The sequence below is a fragment of the Leuciscus leuciscus genome (assembly GCF_965113295.1).
Source record: "Leuciscus leuciscus genome assembly, chromosome: 6".
Classification (NCBI taxonomy): domain Eukaryota; kingdom Metazoa; phylum Chordata; class Actinopteri; order Cypriniformes; family Leuciscidae; genus Leuciscus; species Leuciscus leuciscus.
Window position 1 is genome coordinate 28,805,351 of NC_138730.1, and position 18,507 is coordinate 28,823,857.

At 38.9% G+C, this 18,507-nt stretch overlaps 2 protein-coding genes across 3 annotated transcripts; one reads left to right on the forward strand and one right to left on the reverse strand.

Moving 5' to 3' along the window:
• Window positions 1-364: 364 nt before the first annotated feature.
• Window positions 365-4,844, forward strand: LOC309500963 (retinol dehydrogenase 12). Its single transcript, XM_082172812.1, has 8 exons — window positions 365-444; window positions 2,095-2,181; window positions 2,560-2,675; window positions 2,812-2,967; window positions 3,098-3,202; window positions 3,406-3,615; window positions 3,723-3,915; window positions 4,023-4,844. The coding sequence occupies exons 2-8, from the start codon at window positions 2,159-2,161 to the stop codon at window positions 4,132-4,134; spliced, it is 915 nt and encodes a 304-aa protein (XP_082028938.1). The 5' UTR covers window positions 365-444; window positions 2,095-2,158; the 3' UTR covers window positions 4,135-4,844.
• A 116-nt stretch (window positions 4,845-4,960) lies between these two features.
• On the reverse strand, window positions 4,961-15,900 carry LOC309500945 (uncharacterized protein). Of its 2 annotated transcripts, XM_082172782.1 has the most exons (4): window positions 15,766-15,900; window positions 13,971-14,650; window positions 11,399-11,555; window positions 4,961-11,250 (listed from the first exon to the last, which is right to left on the reverse strand). In XM_082172782.1, the coding sequence occupies exons 2-4, from the start codon at window positions 14,637-14,639 to the stop codon at window positions 5,774-5,776; spliced, it is 6,303 nt and encodes a 2,100-aa protein (XP_082028908.1). In that variant the 5' UTR covers window positions 14,640-14,650; window positions 15,766-15,900; the 3' UTR covers window positions 4,961-5,773. The 2 variants fall into 2 exon arrangements, with proteins under 2 accessions (XP_082028908.1, XP_082028909.1); XM_082172783.1 differs by lacking the exon at window positions 15,766-15,900 and having other exon boundaries at window positions 13,971-15,110.
• Between the last annotated feature and the right edge of the window lie 2,607 nt (window positions 15,901-18,507).

Below are 18,507 nucleotides of genomic sequence, written 5' to 3' on the forward strand. Positions count from 1 at the left end.
TCTGGGACCCTATAGCGCCTCCCGGAGGGCAGGAGTTGATACTCCCGCTGCAACACATGGGAAGAGTCCTGAGAGATTTTGTCAGCCAGTCTGACGGTGTGCAGTGTATGGCTTTCAGTGAACGCGTTCTCCACTGAGTGTCCCACCAATTTGGAACAGATTTCGGGCCGAACTCCGAGCTCGGAACCCTCCCCCCGGACAGCACGCCAAATACGCATTAAACTTTACATTAAAAATTAAAAAACACAGAGGTTAAGCAAACAATATCTGCGCCTGAAGAGCAGAAATGTCTAAGTTGTAGAACCTGGCAAAGGAGCACGGCGAGGACCAGCCAGCCACCGCACAGATGTCGGCAATGGACACTCTGCTAGACCAAGCCCAAAAAGAGGCCATTCCCCTGGTAGAGTGGGCCCCAAGCCCAAGGACACCTGCATGCGAACTGGAGTGAGTAACCCCGTTTGATTATTTCTAAAACCTAATCCGACATGGCGGGAATGGCTTCCCAAGCCTGGCTTCAGGTGGCGAGGGGTTGAAGAGTTACAGATGGTAGCTCTTTGCACTGTGGCGGAGGGCTGACACTTGGAATAGGATAATGAAGAGGAGGATTGCTCTGTTTGTGAAGGTGTTTGTTTTTATTTGATTCACTATAATAGTGGAAGGAGGTCTGGGTGCGCATACCACTGGTGAGGTTGAGCCAGTACCAACAACAATCACCGTGCCTCCAATGCCCCGAACTGAACAGTGGGTTGGGAGGTGAACACATGGTTGCTTTGGGGGTGGTCCGGCCTCGCCGGGACTCCTCCTTCTTATGCCTGAAACATCAGGTCTTCTTGGGCTGCTCGGGATTCAGCACTAACTTAGGCGGGGTCCCTGGCGCCTCAGAAACGTGTAGCGGTTAGCTGGGCGGAAAAGGTACCTTGGGTTCAGCCTTGGGCTGGGGCTGAGTGGGCATGGGAACTGGCTTGGTGTGCTGCTGAGTCGACGACAACTTAGGGCGACTAGAAGCAGTATAAGAACTGGCAGGAAGCTTCTTACCGCTTCGGCAGGAAGTGATGCATTGCCTGCGATGACTTCAGGGCCCCTGTAACACTCTCAGCGAAGTCGTCCTGCTGGCGGCGCCCCGACTAGGAGCCACTTATCGAGGTGTCAGCTGTCAGCTGTTTCTTACATCTTGGCTCGATAGAGGAAGAGAACAGGAGAGCATGCGAGGCAAGCGATGCACTCGGTGTGCTCGTCCGAGGGAAGCAGGGTAGCCCTGCTTTATCCACACTCGTGACGTGCCATTTTGCAACAAACGTCACTCAAATTTGTTCTTTTAATAAGTCGTCACTGCATACATTTTAAATTTAATATAGATGAATCCTTATTAAAGTTATTCAGTCAAGATTTACATTAATGTCAGACATCTCAGCAGCAGGTTTATTGGCTGCTGTCACTTTAAGATCTGAAGCTCATGATGTGGATCTGACAGATCCTATGTCCTCACAAATCTTTAAGACTTAATTTAAGACTTTATTTAAGTCATTTAAAACTGTGCTTAGGAGGATAAAAGCGGGCATACTTTTGTGTGTATTTGTCCATTCAAGCGTGAAAGAGAACTCAATGCGGCCGGTGCGCTGTCTGGAGAGGCTTTCTGTGCTGTTGTGTTTATCTGTCACACAGACAGGAAATTCACAGACAGCATGCTAGTACAGATTTAAAAAAAGGTTTTTGCATCTTATCATGCTTGAATGATTTGATAGAACTTGAATGAATGATAGCGCGCATGTGTGTGTGGTCCCCTTTCTATTGTTCCTTTACAAGAGAATGAATATAATCCCACTCAGCTGTTTGTAATTTCATATTTCTAAATTAATCGTTTTGTGTACTCCACACTACTGAGCATTTAGATGTATATTTTAGGTTGTTCAAATTCAACATAAATAGGTTCAAAACATGCAGCAAGTTCCCAGAATCTAGTGAGGAATGCATTCAAGCTGAGTTAACAGTAGATCAGGGATTTAAACTGATTAGCCTTGGATTAGTTCAATTTCTAATCCAAACCAATGTTCTGCATGTGGCTCATGCTAAACAATGCATTGTCTTTCATTGCAGTTTCTGTGAACAACTCCAGAGGGAAGTCATGTGTTGTCTTTAGAGCATCTTTGCATTGAGCAAGATGTCCAACATATACACTCTGAGGTAGGTTTATCATTTCTGTCTTTTTAATTAAACGTACAAATGTTATAACTAAAACTGCATAATAAAGATGTAAGCCTATACTCTTAGTTGCTATCACACAACTTTTATTTATTCTGCTACAGTAATTCATATTTTGGTTTAGTTCAGAAATATTTAAAAAGGTTATTGTTTATTTTACATACTCATTAAGACAAAAAAGTTTAGAAATGCCACTGTTTATATACTTTTTTTTTTTCATTGAGTCATTTACTCATTCACTTATTTTGATTCCCCTTTCTTATTCACTATTTGTTGTATCTCTTGTTAATAAATGATCCTTGAAGGAAGTTCACATTTGTACACTGCCCTTTAAATTATATTTACGATGCTTTTACATAGAGAACTTTTCAGTGGCCAGTGGTCATCTACTACACGACTCGATGGCAAAACAGTCATTATCACTGGAGCAAATACTGGCATTGGAAAAGAAACCACAAGAGACCTTGCAAAACGCGGTATCACATTTATCTTATTCTTGTCTTCTCTATTGCGGTTACCAAACAACTAAAAAACATGAAATGTATAGTAGACAAATTTATCTTTCTAGGACACCAATGATAAAAGTCATGGTTTTTTGGAGTTGTTCCACAGGGGCCAGGATAATAATGGCTTGCAGAGACCTTGAAAAAGCAGAAAGAGCACATAAAGAGATCATGGAGGACTCAGGGAATCAAAACATAGTGATAAAAAAACTAAACTTATCTGACACAAAGTCAATCAGAGAATTTGCTGAGGTAATCATCAATGGTAAGAGTTTTACAGTTACACTCAAATCTGATTAAGTGTATTTGATCTAACAATTGAAAAATATCAGTGTGCTCAGCAGATTACAGAAAAATATATAATTAAAGTCCTCTTTTTTTCCTTTTGTTTTCAGAGGAGAGAGCACTCCACATACTCATTAACAATGCTGGGATCATGATGTGTCCTTACTCTAAAACAGCAGATGGTTTTGAGATGCAGTTTGGTGTCAACCACTTGGGTAAAGTGTATTTCTTGTTCATTCAGACCTCTGTGCACTTCTTTAATGTTATCTTTTAACATTATTATGCATGTTTGAACAATATTGTGACTTTGCATATCTTCGTTCCAACTTTAAAATCCTGTCTTGCTGCATGTTTAATATTGCAAACTCATAAATGTATAGTAAATATAAATGTAAGTGACATAATTGATGTCACCTAGGTCACTTCCTGTTAACCTTCCTGCTGATTGATCTGCTGAAGAGATCCGCCCCCTCAAGAATCATCAACCTTTCCTCCATGGCTCATAGTTGGGGGACGATAACACTTGATGATATCAATAGTGAAAGGAATTACCACAGTAGGAGGGCATATGGTCAGAGTAAATTGGCCAACATCCTTTTCACCCGTTCCTTGGCTAAGAAACTCAAGGGTAAGTGTTCATTAAAAGTACGGAAGATAAAAATAAATGGGAAAATTAAAGGGTAATAGGGGAAATTTTGGAGTACTTTTTGATCCATCATTAAATTTTGTCCGCAGACACAGGTGTCACAGCATATGCAGTCCATCCAGGAATTGTGCGAACAGAACTTAAAAGACACATGAATCTTGGACTTCTAATCATGTGGAAAGTTGTCAGACCCTTCACAAAGACCCCAGTGCAGGGAGCACAAACTACCATTTACTGCGCAGTACAACCAGAATTAGACACAGAAAGTGGCGGTTACTACAGGTAATAAAGTTGCAGAGGCCTCATCACATATAAATCGACTGGCGCCCAAATTAAATTTGTTTTTGTTTTTTTGTTTGTCCTCTCTATTCCTTACTCATTTTCTAAAGCAACTGCAGACCTTCAAGATGCACCAGAGCTGCTAGAGATGATGAAATGGCTGAGAAACTTTGGGAGCTCAGTTGCAAGATGCTGGGAATTGTCTGGGATGGAGAGCAATGAGTGGAATTTTCTTTGTTTCCCATGAACAACTCAGTATACCCATCAATGTACCAATTTTTATTATTTATATTATTATTAATTACAATTAATTTCAACATGCACATCCAAGCAAAAAATTCCATGACATAAACCTCATCAACAAATATTTATTGTTCAGTAGCATGTTTTTATTTCAAAGTTATATGTCAACAAATTTGTCCAAATAGAATAATAATGATTTTCCATTCTTGCAAAAAAAAAAAAAAAAAGTAGCTCACCATTTGCATTATAAAATCAAAACCTTTTGGATAGCAGCCAAAATGGTCTAGGTTCTGATATAGGCAATCACATTATATGGCAAGCATGTAACATTTCCCATTCACTGACATTAAAGTCAATATGAGCTGTTCGATTTTTCCTTAAACCCCACACTACTTAACAACACCGTTTTGTGGGAACCAAGCTAATTTGTCCCCTTATCCAGGAACCCTCAGAATGAGTCCTGTCTATATACCCTTATATTTTTATTCTGTCTATCTCTTTTTAATGTGTTTGGGTGATTTCTGGTCTAGTTTATCTGATCTGTTTGTATTACATATATTTGTTAAATTTGATCTGTGTGCAGCTACATTAAGTTTCAATTAGCCTATGTCAATCAGTTGAGGACGTCTGCTCTGCATGTATATTTAACAACAGCTTTTGTGTTTAAGGAAATAAATATATAAGACCTACATCAATGTAATTGCTGTATTCCATTTAATAAGATAGATCCTTTGTAGAGGTGCTTAATGTATATTTTATTTGATTTCTGAGTTATCAGCACAATAAAAATAATCACATTTAATGTGATAATGATGACAGCTGCTATATGCACAATCAGATTTTTTTAATTGTGCTCTTTCCCAGGATATTGTGCTATATTAATTCTGCATTAAAAAATAACAAACTATATACAAAACATAAATATTTGTTTCGTCAGTTTGACATTTTTGTGCAAAAAACAAAACAAAACAGAAAACTGAGCATTGTTCACACTCTTCCTATTCTAACCACATGACGTTAATTAAAGTAACAGCAATCACTTTTCTAAATATAATTTAGGGATTTCATTCAAAGCCACTTTGAAATGTGGTTCAAAGAGTGAGGCAACGCATCTTGAGAGATTATTCAGCAGACCACCCTACAAAAAGGGTCTTTTGCATGCTGTTTTAAACTTGCACATTACCAGTTTTTTTATTTATAATTATTATTATTATTATATGCCAGAGTCCCTACATCTCTGAAACAAAACAAAAAAATCAAGCATATTTTGGGGCTGAATGTGATTACATTCAAATAAGATACAGGCCCAAATTAGGAAAAGCAACAACAAATACCACTTAGGAAGTTCAATAAATTCAAGTAAATCAGTACAATTGTGCAATATAGCCCCTGTGAAATGAAAAGACATGTTTGAAATAGCCCAAAACCGTTTAAAACAATCAAATGTTTACAACTGAAAGCTTAATGTCCAGCAGGCACCCAAGTGTGAAAATTAAAGTCTTATTACTGCAGTTCTTTACATTATGTGCTGTTCAAACAGTTTAAGCATATAAACCTCTATAAATAACTGAAATCTGACAATACAAGCTCTTGTATCTGGTACATTTTCCCTTTTGAACTATAGTATTGGGCAGTGCTGCCCACACCTGAGACTTATTCCCTCCCTCGACTCCTCTTCTTGTACTGTCCGACTGTCTTGATTCTGAGATCTGTTAGTACCAGATCCTGACCCCTCCTGAGGATAAACTTTTCCATCAGGCAGTTTGAACTCAACAGATGCGAATGAAGACATACTTCCATTTTTCTTTGCCCACATTTTAGAAGACTCCCCCATTGGAGATACCTTAAGTTCCTTGTTCCTCCTAGCATCCCCTCCACTGCTGCCACTGTTGACACTGTCGTCATCCAAGAGAGGATCAGAGTCACTGCAATGTGAAATATTGAAGTATGTACACTTCGGTGTAGGGGGTTTAGCCATGTCCTCCAGCTCTGAAGAGGATATTACCGCCAGAGGCGAGGCTTGGTTCTCACAATACTGGTAGGGTGAATCCTCACTCCTGTTGTCTTGAGCTGTGTCAGCTGATGTGGTGTCTCCATTCCCATACATTCCCATGGACACAGGAGGTGAGTTTCGGATGAGGTGGTTTTCTTTGAGAAGCCACCTTCCTTTATCAATCAGCACTCCGTCTCCAGAGTCCACATTATCTTTTAAAGCCATGCGCTGTACAGACTCTACACTTTTAAGTGAACTTTTATCACTAGGCGATCTACTGTGGCAAAGTGGTTCTTGTATTACACTTTTAGCATCCTGAAAAGAAGCAAGACTACTGCTTTTTAAACTTGTACTAGGAGTGTGTTTTGTTGTCATCCATGTAGATGATTTCATCAAACCGTTCTCTTTTACATGTTTTTTTCTTTTTGGCTTCTCTGTGCTTTGTTTTATAATATCTCTAAAGATTCGTAACCTCTCTACCTCCTCTTCTCCACTCTCGGTAAAAAGCTCCTGCGACTGGTACCCACCATTGTCAGATGTCTCAGGCCTGTAATCAGAAAGATCTGATGTATTAGGGCTCGGGAGATGTTTTTGACCGTACTGATCATCTGTCTTTTGGCAAGCCATGAATATCTCCCTCATTTTGCATTTGTCTGGCTCTATTCTGCGGTTACCATTTGAATCACACGTGACAGTCAGGGTAGAGGACAACAAAGCTGAATTGATTAAGTCTAACAGCTCTTGTGAGATCTCAGTTGGATGTATTAGATAATTATATCCATGTTCCATTCCCAAATTAGCTTCTTTCTCAAACTGGTGCTCACTTTTACTAGTACTGCTGCATGACTCCCTTTCCAGTGAATCTTTAGTATCAGTATATGCAATAGAGTATTGAACACCATTCACATTATTATTATGAGTATCAAGCAAACCACCATAATAGTCCTCTTCATCCTCTTCAGAATTGCGCTCTTCAGTGGAACTGTCCTTTTTATCGGTGGGTCTACCTTTCTCCAAAGTCTGAACTTTGTAGGGTTCAGAATCACTTGTGCATGACTTTTTTTCTGTCACATTCTCATCCACAGCCTCAGGATCTGTTACTGTACAAGAGTCTGGTTCAGCATCTGGTTCAGTTTCTTCACAGACTTCAGAGCTCTCATTATCCACCTCATTAAAGTCATGTTCTTCTTCAGTTTGTGTTTTCTCACATTCAGCTTCAGGGGTCATACTATTATCGTCATTACTACCTTGTTGAGGGCTGCCGTTATTGTAGTGTGGATCAGGGTCTTCATCTTCTGAGACCTTAGATCCTTGTTGATCCACATCTGGAGACATCACCTGATCATCTTCTTGACTAGATGATTCTAATGTTTGATCTCTACATTCACTCTTTGTATCATGGTGAGGCAATGACGTCTCTGAGGGCTCTGAGTGAAGGGACTCACGTTCTGATAAGATGTACTTGGTTTCTTGTTCCAGTCCTCCATCACCAATCGTTTCCTCAAAATCAGAATGATCAGCTTGCTCTCTGACACAGTTCTCAGCTGTACTGTACTGATTTTCCTCATTTAGCTCAGCTAATTCTCTGTCTGGAAATGGCACACACTCAGTTTCTGATGCTGAACATAAGCATTTGGCATCTGTGTCATCAGGTTCTGAAGCATCTGATTGTTCACTAGGTTCTTTTATGTTCTGGATTATGTCCTCCTCCTCAATATCAGTGTCTTCTATGTTCTCTGGAGTTATATTGTCCTCACTTTCAGAAATATTGTCTTGGTCATCAGAGAGCTCAGAAACTTTTTCTTCAACTACATCTATCATCTTTTGTTCTGATGTGGGAGAACAATTTTCTTTTGCATCTTTGTTTTCGGATTCGGGGTCTTCATGCATTATCCTTTCTTGCATGTTCTCTGCATTCATCTGGTTGTTATCAGACATTTCTAAAACCTCTGCTTTACTTGAATCTCTACCATTACCCTCAGGTGATTGATTGGGTACTGCTATGCCAGAATCTTCATTACCAAGGTCCTTTTCTATAGTTTCTGAGTCAGGGGAATGAGGTTGAATTAAATGTAGTTCCTGAGACTCAGTATTTTTTGTATCATTGGTTATGTCATCATTGGTTGTGTCACTGACTTGGTCATTATGGTCCTTTTCCTCTTCCATGTCAGCAGCTTTCTCTAAACTACCACTCAACGAGCCACCATCGTTTTTCTTTTCTTTGCCTGAGATTTCGCTGGTGTTATCAGCATCGTTGATTAAGTCTGTTTGATTAAAATAAGTTATTTCTCCTTCAACAAGTGAGGAAATCTCTCTGTGAAGATCTTCAGGCATGTTCAGTTCATCCAGTAACTGTTCTATACTAAAATTGTTCTGTTTGTCTTGATCCTCCGTTTCTCCTTCTAAGTCTACTTCTACAGCAAACTCCTGCTCTGATAGTCTTGGTGAGAGTGGTGGACTCTCTCCAAAGCCATTTTGCTCTTGGAAATCTCTCCAGCTTTGTTTTAATTTGGATGAAGTTGAACTTTGAAGACTGGTTAAACTGGCCTTTAGCTCATCTTCATCTTTAATATTGGATATTTTTTCCAAGGACTGCATTACCTGCAGGGCCTCTGGGCAGATGTTGGGGTTGCTGGCCTGTGATTCATCTTTGTAGAGGACTGAAAGGCCATCTCTCACAGTCATCAGTGACAAGAAGGACAGAAAAGCTCTGGATGGAGAACCAAAGGCAGAGGCCACCTGAGATGAGAAGTCTGGGAGGCTACTGGACTTTTCCTTTTCCACAGGTGTTAAGCGGGTCTGACTCAATACCCGCTTGATGGACTGAACAGATGAACACAACTGTTGCAAAACTGGTTTCATGCCTGACCTAATACTGATTTCTGTACTTTGTGATGTCCCAGAAGGGTCTGGGGGAACCAAGTTATCAGATGACTTGTGCATTCTTACAAGACCCTCCTCTTCAAAATGTACTGTCAAAACTGGCATCGACTTACAAAAGCCTATTGGCCTTTGTGGCTCGGTTGACTCTCTCTCACACCATATTTGTACAGGTGGGTGAGGCATTGGCCTCTCTTCAGCATTATGTTCTAGAGCAGGGTCTTCATCCTCTACACTATCTTTTTCAGGGTCACTTTTAATCTCAGAGCCATCAGTGGAGTCATTCCCTATATGGAATACCGCCCTTATCTCAGGATGGTCTGTCTCATCATTATAGGGCACAGATTCTGGTTCCATTTTTTTAAGCCAGTTTTCAACATATTGATTTACACTAGAGGAAGAGGACTGTAGCACAGGCAATGACACACTTTCACTCAATTCCTGTTTTTGTTTAGAGGATTTTGATCTGACACCATTCACTGACCTTTGTTTCTGTAACCTCTTTATCAGTGGAGCTGGATGGGCTGGTGATCGAATGTCTAAACTATTCTTCTTTAGTTTAGGCCCTTGAGAGTCACTGTCATTTTTATTTACTTTGTGGGAGATGCCTTTGATGGTTTTATCTTTTAACTTGAGCTCTTTATCTGACCATCTTTGATTCCCAATATCAACATCCAAGTTTCTACTCTTCGGAGAACTAGCCAATGTTTTAATCTTCTTATTTTTGTCTCTTACAGCTTTGTGTTCACGTTTGTCACTTTCCGCTGAGCTGGTCTTTTTCTCTGATCCTGTGTGGCTCAGTGTGTCAGACGTCATTTGGATGTCTTTTGAAGAGCCTGGAGCACTGACCTTTATTTTTTTCCCAAGCCCAGATGATTCAGAAGAAGTACTTTTCTTTGATTTTTTGGACTTTGGTGTATTTTTATTACCAACAATGCTTTTATCGTCCGACTCTTGTTCCATTGCTGCTGCTGGATGCATACTTTTCTTTGCATTTATTTCAGTTGTGCACCCAACCAAGGTTTGTTTTTTATCATTAGTGAGGATGGATGGATTGTTGTTTATCTTTTTTGGAGGCGTTGAACAGGCAGATGACAATGACAGCATATTAGTTTTTCTACCATCCTGGGAGTTGGAGCTTGTGGATTGTCTAGTGAGATCTACATCCCAATCGTTACTTGACGAAGGGGGTCCAGAGTCTGTTGAGCCTGGCTTACTTTGAGGCAAAGCTTTTGTGTGGTATCCAGGCTTGTTGTCCACATCCACCTGTGTATTTGCATAGTAATTGTCACACATACCCTGTGATTCATATATGTGCACCACAGTCTCTGTTATTCCCATTGTCCCATTGTTTTGTATCTGGAGAACCTCTGCCATGCCTGAGGATCTGAAGGAGGAGTGAGACTTCTTCTGTTTAACTTCTCCGGATTCACTCCTCCCGGGTTTTGACACGGTTCTTGTGCTGCTGCTACTGCTGCGACTGACCACACAGTAACCTTCCGTCAGCTCTCCCTGTGCAGTTCGCTCCAAGTATGAGTATGCACCCACTGAGTTCTCCTGAATGTCAGTCTCTGAAACTGTTTTGATGTTTTCAACTGAGGCCTCTTTTCTTTGTTGTTTGGGGCCTGGAGTGGGCGGCCTTCTAAAGATGGGCTTAGGCTTCTCAGATGATGTATCACTGTCATAATGTTCTCTTTTTTCCTGGATGAATCCTACAGATTTGTTAGCGAATGTATTGATTTCTTTTGAATCTAGGCTGTGAGGTCCATTCGACTCTTTGCCTGAGTCATTGGTTACATCTAATGAGTTTTTACTTGATTCTGGCTTAGAATTGCACACTGCTCTCTGCTGGCTATTAATGGAGGTGCGACTCAGTGTGGTTGTCCAGTGGATCATTTCCTCTTGTTTTATAGTAAGATGCACCTTCATTTCCACTGTCATGCTGCCATCCTCATTGACCCGGAATGATTTTTCAATGTCGTCTTCGGTAGGCATGATGGGGTTATTCCTCTCCTCCACACCCTCCATACAGTCACAGGTCTCCACCTCATCTGATCCCACTGGCTGACTACCTTCGGTCTCTATTGATTCATTCTTTGTCCTATTGTGCTCTGTCAGATTTCCATGTAGTGACTTATTGATCTGCTCTACAAAGAACCTCTCAGAAGATAAAGAGAAGTTCCTTGATCTTGAAAAAGTCCTCGCTGAAACATTTTTTTCTTCTAATGGACGAATGGAAGTAGAAGATGGTTTGGGGGGGGAGAACATAATCAATTAAACTTGAAAATCAAAATGTAAGATCAAAATCATTTTATCACTAAAGAAAAGTGCTAAATAAATCAATATTTAAAAAAAGTAATTTAGGCTTACGTAGTAGTGTCTCAGTTTGTATTGGACCCAATGATTCAGATATCCTTGACTGGACTTTTGTGGGAGCTTGGAGATTGTAGTTTCCTATTCTGAAGGGTTCGTTACCAGCTGCCACAACAATCCCAGAGCACAAAATGAGGGCAGGAAGTCCTTCAACCTATAAATAAATAAGAAACGTAATGTTTCCAGTAAATATATGTTTTTTGTTGTTGTTGTTTTTTTTTACATTACAGTTTTTTTCGATTGCTAAACGACAGTGAGCACAACTGGAGCTACATGTGCAAAACTCTCAACTACAGTCTGCACTACCAACAGTCACCTGAGCTAAACAGTTCACATCACCTGCAAAACTCATTCCAAGCAACACAACTCTTAACACATGGCTCAAAACAGGCTCAGTGCAGCCAAACACTACACACAACCCTCACTGAGATAATACACACTGTCACTCAGAACACACTGAGAGGAAAAACACTAGCATCAAACACCAATACAGAAAATACTAACTTTTCATCTTTACAGTTTGAACAATTTCAGTGACTTCATACAAAGTAATATTTTCTTCAAAGAAAATAGTGACATTCTTTCACATGATTTATTTAAATTTTTAGAACATAATTCTTTAAGGTAAATGAAAATGAGCAGTTTGCTTCAATAGTCTGTAGTAATTTACGGAATTACAGTAATGAGAAAAAAAAGGTAGAAACTAAAAGTACATACTGTAATTCGAACAAATAATTGAGGGGCTAATCCTGCCTCTCTCTAGCATCAGGCCACAGGTTTTCATCAACATCACATCTAATGTTCTCTCTTGCCATGAGAACCTTCTGGAGTGCCTTATCCATCCCTGGCAGTCCTCTGGACTCGTGTCCTCACATCCGGCACGCATCCGCCCTCTCCCTGCCACCCTTCTCCCTCCACGAACCCGTCTTCAATTCAATTCAATTCAATTCAAATGTATTTGTATAGCGCTTTTCACAATACTTTTCACAGTCTTCCTTGTTCCATTTCCAAATTTAGTCTTTCTGAGCTCTACCTATATATATATATATATATATATATATATATACACACACCTATATGCGTGTGTGTTCACTAACAAGTCTAAAACAAGACACCTTCTTAGCCTTTCAGCTGAAATTGCAATCAGCAGTGTTTGAAAGGCACAAGGCTGAAATCTATTCTGTTTTGAATGTGTGGTTCACAGTTTTGACAGCAGTGTGTTAGCATTTGAACAAAGTGCTGTAAATCCACAGTGTTGTGCAGGTTGTGGTTAAAGTCATGGGATAAGTGTGTAGAGTTTTGAAAACTGTGTTCAAGCAATGAAAAACGAACTAGAGTTTGGTCCACATGAACTGCTGCTGTGCAGACTGTAGTTAGAGTTTTGCACATGTGACTCCAGTTGTGCCCACTGTCGTTTAGCAATCGAAAAAAACGATATGTTTCAGCTCACTAATATGTTTAAAATTCTTGATAATGCAAAACAAAACAAAATTATCTCAAATATATTTCAGGACAAATATTGTAAAACAGTTGTTTAACAGTACTAAAATATGTTGTACTAACCAAAACATAATGGTATAATATCACATTATTTTAGTTTTTTTCTGTTAATCAAAGATATAGGAGCTAAAACTTAATTGAGTGTTTTAACAAAATACATTAAAATCACTTTACTTTTAGAATGTATTGTTAAATATATATTTTTTAGATAACTTTTTATGGGTCCAGTTAAAATAGAGTAAGATTGTGTTTTCAGTAGCTCCTAAGACTGTGATTAAACTAACCTTAATGTTAGAAGTTAACCTGATCCTTAACTATCTGGTTGCCACCCACTTTTATTTAACCCTCTGATACATGTTGTCCAATATGGTGTACAGATCTTTACAAGCTATTATAACCACTGAGTTACATCCAAACTACCATAGTGATTATCTTCAATTATTTTTGACTGTTGTATATGTGTGTGTGTGCCTGTGTGTGTGTGTGTGTGTGTGTGTGTGTGTGTGTGTGTGTGTGTGTGTGTGTGTGTGTGTGTGTGTGTGTGTGTGTGTGTGTGTGTGTGTGTGTGTGTGTGTGTGTGTGTGTGTGTGTGTGTGTGCGTGTGTGCGTGTGTGCCTGTGTGTGTGTGTGTGTGTGTGTGTGTGTGTGTGTGTGTGTGTGTGTGTGTGTGTGTTTCTTTTTTCTTCTTTTTTTATTATTATTTGACAACAACATGGCTGATGTGCTAAGAACCTCTGGAATATGTACAATTATCTTTAACTTCTATGGATAGGAATGTAACTAACTCTAAAAATATAAAACATAATTTTACAGAATAAAAAAAAAGGCATTAATATATTCTTATTTTGTAGTTAAAAAATCTTTTAATTTAAAATTGTATATAATTGTACCATCCCCAACTTTAAAAAGAGCACTATATTATTTGTTTTGTTCAGACAATTACTTATGCTATGTTAAAAGATGACAATGTTTAATCCTAATTACGGTAGGCTACCATTCTTCTGTGATAATTTTAGCCAGAAAAAAATACTATTTTCATACTATAAATATTTGTATACTATATACTTACTCTTCTGCCATCTTCTGTGTAAAGCTTCACAACTGGGAACTGCATCACTTGAGAAAGATAATCCATAAGCGTTTCAAAATTTGGTGCTGTTCTTCTATGAACTACAATAACTCGCTTCATGCTCGGATCCCTGTTTTTATACACCGTTAGTCTTTTTGGTGTCCGCACCACCACAGTGTTTTCTGCCATTTTTACTGTCCTTGTGGTCACTTCATTTTTCTTTGCTATCTGCCGGACCACTTCTCTGCGTGCTCTGCGTCCCGTGCTGACAGCTCTGGTAGTGTTCCAAGGGACCTGTCTCTTGTGGACCTCATCCAAGTAAAAAGGCTTGACTTTCTTCTGATCTGAGCACAGATAAGAACCCCCATCCTGCACATCATCAAGATTACGAACATAATGTGTTCCCCTTGGTGTTGTGATGGTCCTTACCCCAAATGGCAGAGGCACTTTCTTGGAGAGGGCATCTAGAAGAGCATCAAAGGTCTTAAAAGTGCGACTGTTGATGACCATCCGGTGCCCCGTGAACTGAGGGTCCCCGCTTTTGTAGAAGCATACCCTCTTAGTGGTAATGGGGTCTGGGTGGGGGGGCAGGGGCCTGGAGGCCAATGTTTGCATGCTCCCCGGGGACACGTCAGGATGAGGTGCATCATTAAGGGGCGTTGTGCTCATATTAAAAGATACTGTAAAAAAAAGAACCAATAGTTATTTAACAAAACATTTTTTTTCTGTTTAATATGACTTTTTTTCAACATCACAAGGCTTTTATTTTTTGTGTATAATAACAACATAAATCCTGCATTACATGCCATAATATTGTTCCCATTAGGTCTCATTAGATTCTACCGTACTGAAATAGCTTCCGCATCCACTTTGTGTCACCCATAAAGCAAGTGTTTTTGTAAATGAGTGTACTCTGTGGGTCTTTCAGCTGATGACAACAAAACAAAACCGTTAAATTATGTGATATGATCTTTTTAATGGAGTCTTATTGGGCAATTCTTACAACAACAAATGCATTAAAAGAATCAGTCTGTAATTCATTAGCAGCAGCAACTACATTCGTCTTTTAGGTATTGGTTTAAATTTTTCATTACAGTCATTAACAAAATGGCTTCTTGCAGTCAACAATGAAATGGCCTCTCTAAAGGACTAAAATAATTTGCACAGGAAGGGTCGCTTTCCATGGCCAGGTATAAGAATGGAAGTCAAATGCAATAAACAAATGCTTAAGCCAATATTTATTGAACTCAACTTAAACTAAATAGAGATAAAAACAAATGACGTAAATTTTATATACACATTAAAACAACCTGAACAATGTTTGTTGATCTGAAAAAGGACTCCAGAAAACTGAAGAAATACTGAAACGGGTCACTAGTCCTAAAATGTACAGTATGCTATCTCATAACATAATTTTATACAGATTGCCTTGCCTTGTGGCACAGACACCCTCATTCAACTGACAAATGATGCTCCACATATATTTTTCAGTGCAGTAAAACACTGCATAACAGCCACAAGACATGTTCCGGAAACCATGATTCAAAAACACAAATATATAAAGCTCAAAACATGAAAATCTCCTTTTAATCTCCTGCAAATGCCATTGCATAAAACAGTCCATACAGTGTATCTTAAAACAAAAACCAAATTGAATAATATTTGATAATTAGCATACACTTTCAGTAGCAGGTTAATCTACCAATATAAACATTGAAAAATATCTGGAATATGCGACTAGTTTTAGATGCTACTATTTTAAATAATATAAATCATTTGAAGTTTCTCATCTTACCTTATTTCACATTTTCAGGAGGGGTGAGTTGGCGAGTTTGCTGTCCATCTACTGAAGAGATTATGAACAACGCTCATGGCTATTTTGGGACGGCAGGCATCAGGGTCGATTTGTGTAATCTTTGGTCATGGTTAAACAGCATTTTAGAGAAAGAGAGTTTCAAGATTTTTTTTTTCTTTTTTTCTTTTAGGCCTCTATATATTAAAATAAATATGAAAAGAATATAAGAAAAATAAAAGAATAAACTTGTTATTTTTATAATCTGTGTTTTCAGTAATTTAATTGTAGGCTAAATATAAATAATTTAACTGTATATTTAGCATATGAGGTGTCTAACAATAAAGTATTGATAATCATTATAACAGCAAGTGTGATAATGAATGATATCACACAAAACATTGTAATTCAGTCTTGCAACAACCTCCATGTAAACCTTTTGGTTGATCTCAACTGTTTATAAAATATCTGTTTTTTTCTCTCTTCTGGTTGTATAACCAGCAACCCGGATTGAAATTGTAAGGTTTTTTTAGAGGTTTTCACTTAAACATAACAAGACCTGAAGTATTTTTCTGCTGAGTGTGATATCCAGCAGATGGCTGAAGGTGTTTCTAATTTCTTGCAGAGATATAAGCAGATTTAAGGGCTCTGTTAATAGGGATTAGAGTGGGGTGAAGTAGAGAGGTTTTATGCTGTAGCTGAATATAAGGGAAAGGAAGTCTCAGCTGGTAAAGCATGTGACTCTCAGTGGGAACATAACTGTGACTAGGGAAGCACAGCAGGAATATTGTGATTGTGATTGATATACAGCAAGGCAACACTACTAGTTACATCTGGGATTATGTTAATCTTGGATCATGATAATCAATCAGCACCAGATATGGATATGAACTGCATAGCCTAATAAGCGTGAATTTAGTCTTGCAATGACTTCCCTGACGAACTTATTCATTCTTTTATTTTTATTAATTTGTTTTATAATGAGACACTGATGTTTGTTCAGTGATACTTAGCGGTTTTTAGTAATCTCAATGCCTTCCTGTAATGTCTCTGATAGTTTTATAGGATTTCCTTATCAGCATGGGGTGAAGATTAGCTGTGCTCAGTGTTTCTAGGGAAAATTCAAGCAGTTTTATTTGTGCAGAACGGTTTCACTCACTAATCAAGCTCTTACTCTATTCTATAACTGCTTGAGTAACGTTTCAGAGCAGTATAAGGTAGCCTACATTCTTGCTGTCATTATTAAACGTGACAATTTTTTATATTTTTGCTCATGTAGGTGATTTACTGGATGTGCGAATCACGTTGTCTTGATCTCTAAGGATTAGAGGCTTGGACACACGCAGGGCCCTGAGTAAGACAAACATGGGATTTTTTATTTAGTAACAAGAAAGCACTGTCAAAGAGTGACAAAACACATTTACTGTATATTCCCCATAAAAAAAAATATTTCCCTTTTTTTACATTTAGTATGAATATGTTAGCCTTAAGGTTATCTATAAGCTAGTGTGCTCCAAAACAATGAAAAAATATGCATTTAGAAGATACAAGTTTTCAAAACTTACAGTCTCTGCACTTCCGCCAATATAGATCAACGATTTTGATGACATCACTCTGCACTTCAGCTTCTCATCAGAATCTAAAGCGTCCCGCTCCCTACAATATGAATATATGCTGACGCTGCGGATAAAAATAGATCACTTGTTCACACAATTATTATTTTCTATATGGTGAATGGCACATTGTGCACTATATAGGGGATAGGGAATGATTTAGACAGTGTAATATGCTTTACATTGGGGCGAATTAAAGGGATAGTTCACTTTGAAATTAAATTTTGGTATGTTTTAGCTTACCTCAAGGGCATCCAAGATGTAGGTGTCTTTTTTTCCGCAGTAGTTTCAATTTTGATATTTTTAGGTCAAACCGTTCTTGTCTGTCAGTCATATAATGCAGGTCGATGGTCACTGTCTCAAAGAGCATGCACAGAGTCCAAATTAAAACAATTCCCCATCGTCCAAATTAAACAATTCCCCATCGTAAGTACACATTGATGGCCTAAGACACGAAACGAGCGGTTTGTGTGAGAAAACGAACAGTATTTCGTTTTTACCTCTTGAACACAGCTGCGTCCAAGTGATCTGAGAGCGCGGGTGGGTATAGATATATACACTAGATGTCGCATTGGCTACGGTTTCGCAGTATCCAATGCGACATCTAGTGTATATATCTATACCCGCCCGCGCTCTCAGATCATTTGGACGCAGCTGCGAAACCTCCAGCGGCATACATCTTTGGGCCCGTCCACACGGAGACGCATTTCGCTGTATACGTATACATTTTTTATCGTATTGCCGTTTCGTCCACACGGATCCGGCGTTTTCGGAGACTGAAACCGCTATTTTTTTAAACCGGGTCCCAAGGTGGATAAATCTGAAAACGCCGCCCTTTCGTTTTCGTGTGTACGGCCAATCCGTACATTTTGTGAAACGATGATGTCATCACACCAAGTGTCAACTAGTCAGACACCGTTAAAGGGATAGTTCACTTTGAAATTAAATTTTGGTATGTTTTAGCTTACCTCAAGGGCATCCAAGATGTCGTTGTCTTTTTTTCCGCAGTAGTTTCAATTTTGATATTTTTAGTTCAAACCGTTCTTGTCTGTCAGTCATATAATGCAGGTCGATGGTCATTATCTCAAAACACAAGCACAGAGTCCAAATTAAAACAATTCCCCGTCGTCCA

What these genes read in the sequence shown, in the direction of transcription:
- LOC309500945 (XM_082172782.1), bottom strand. Translation starts at nt 14,639, where the DNA reads ATGAGCACAACGCCCCTTAATGATGCACCTCATCCTGACGTGTCCCCG. An exon ending in ACACAGAAGATGGCAGAAGA is followed by an intron (nt 11,556 to 13,970) that starts GTAAGTATATAG and finishes ATTTATTTATAG; the next exon opens with GTTGAAGGACTTCCTGCCCT. An exon ending in ACAAACTGAGACACTACTAC is followed by an intron (nt 11,251 to 11,398) that starts GTAAGCCTAAAT and finishes TTCGTCCATTAG; the next exon opens with AAGAAAAAAATGTTTCAGCG.
- LOC309500963 (XM_082172812.1), top strand. Translation starts at nt 2,159, where the DNA reads ATGTCCAACATATACACTCTGAG. An exon ending in TGCTGAGGTAATCATCAATG is followed by an intron (nt 2,968 to 3,097) that starts GTAAGAGTTTTA and finishes TTTTGTTTTCAG; the next exon opens with AGGAGAGAGCACTCCACATA. An exon ending in GAAAGTGGCGGTTACTACAG is followed by an intron (nt 3,916 to 4,022) that starts GTAATAAAGTTG and finishes CATTTTCTAAAG; the next exon opens with CAACTGCAGACCTTCAAGAT.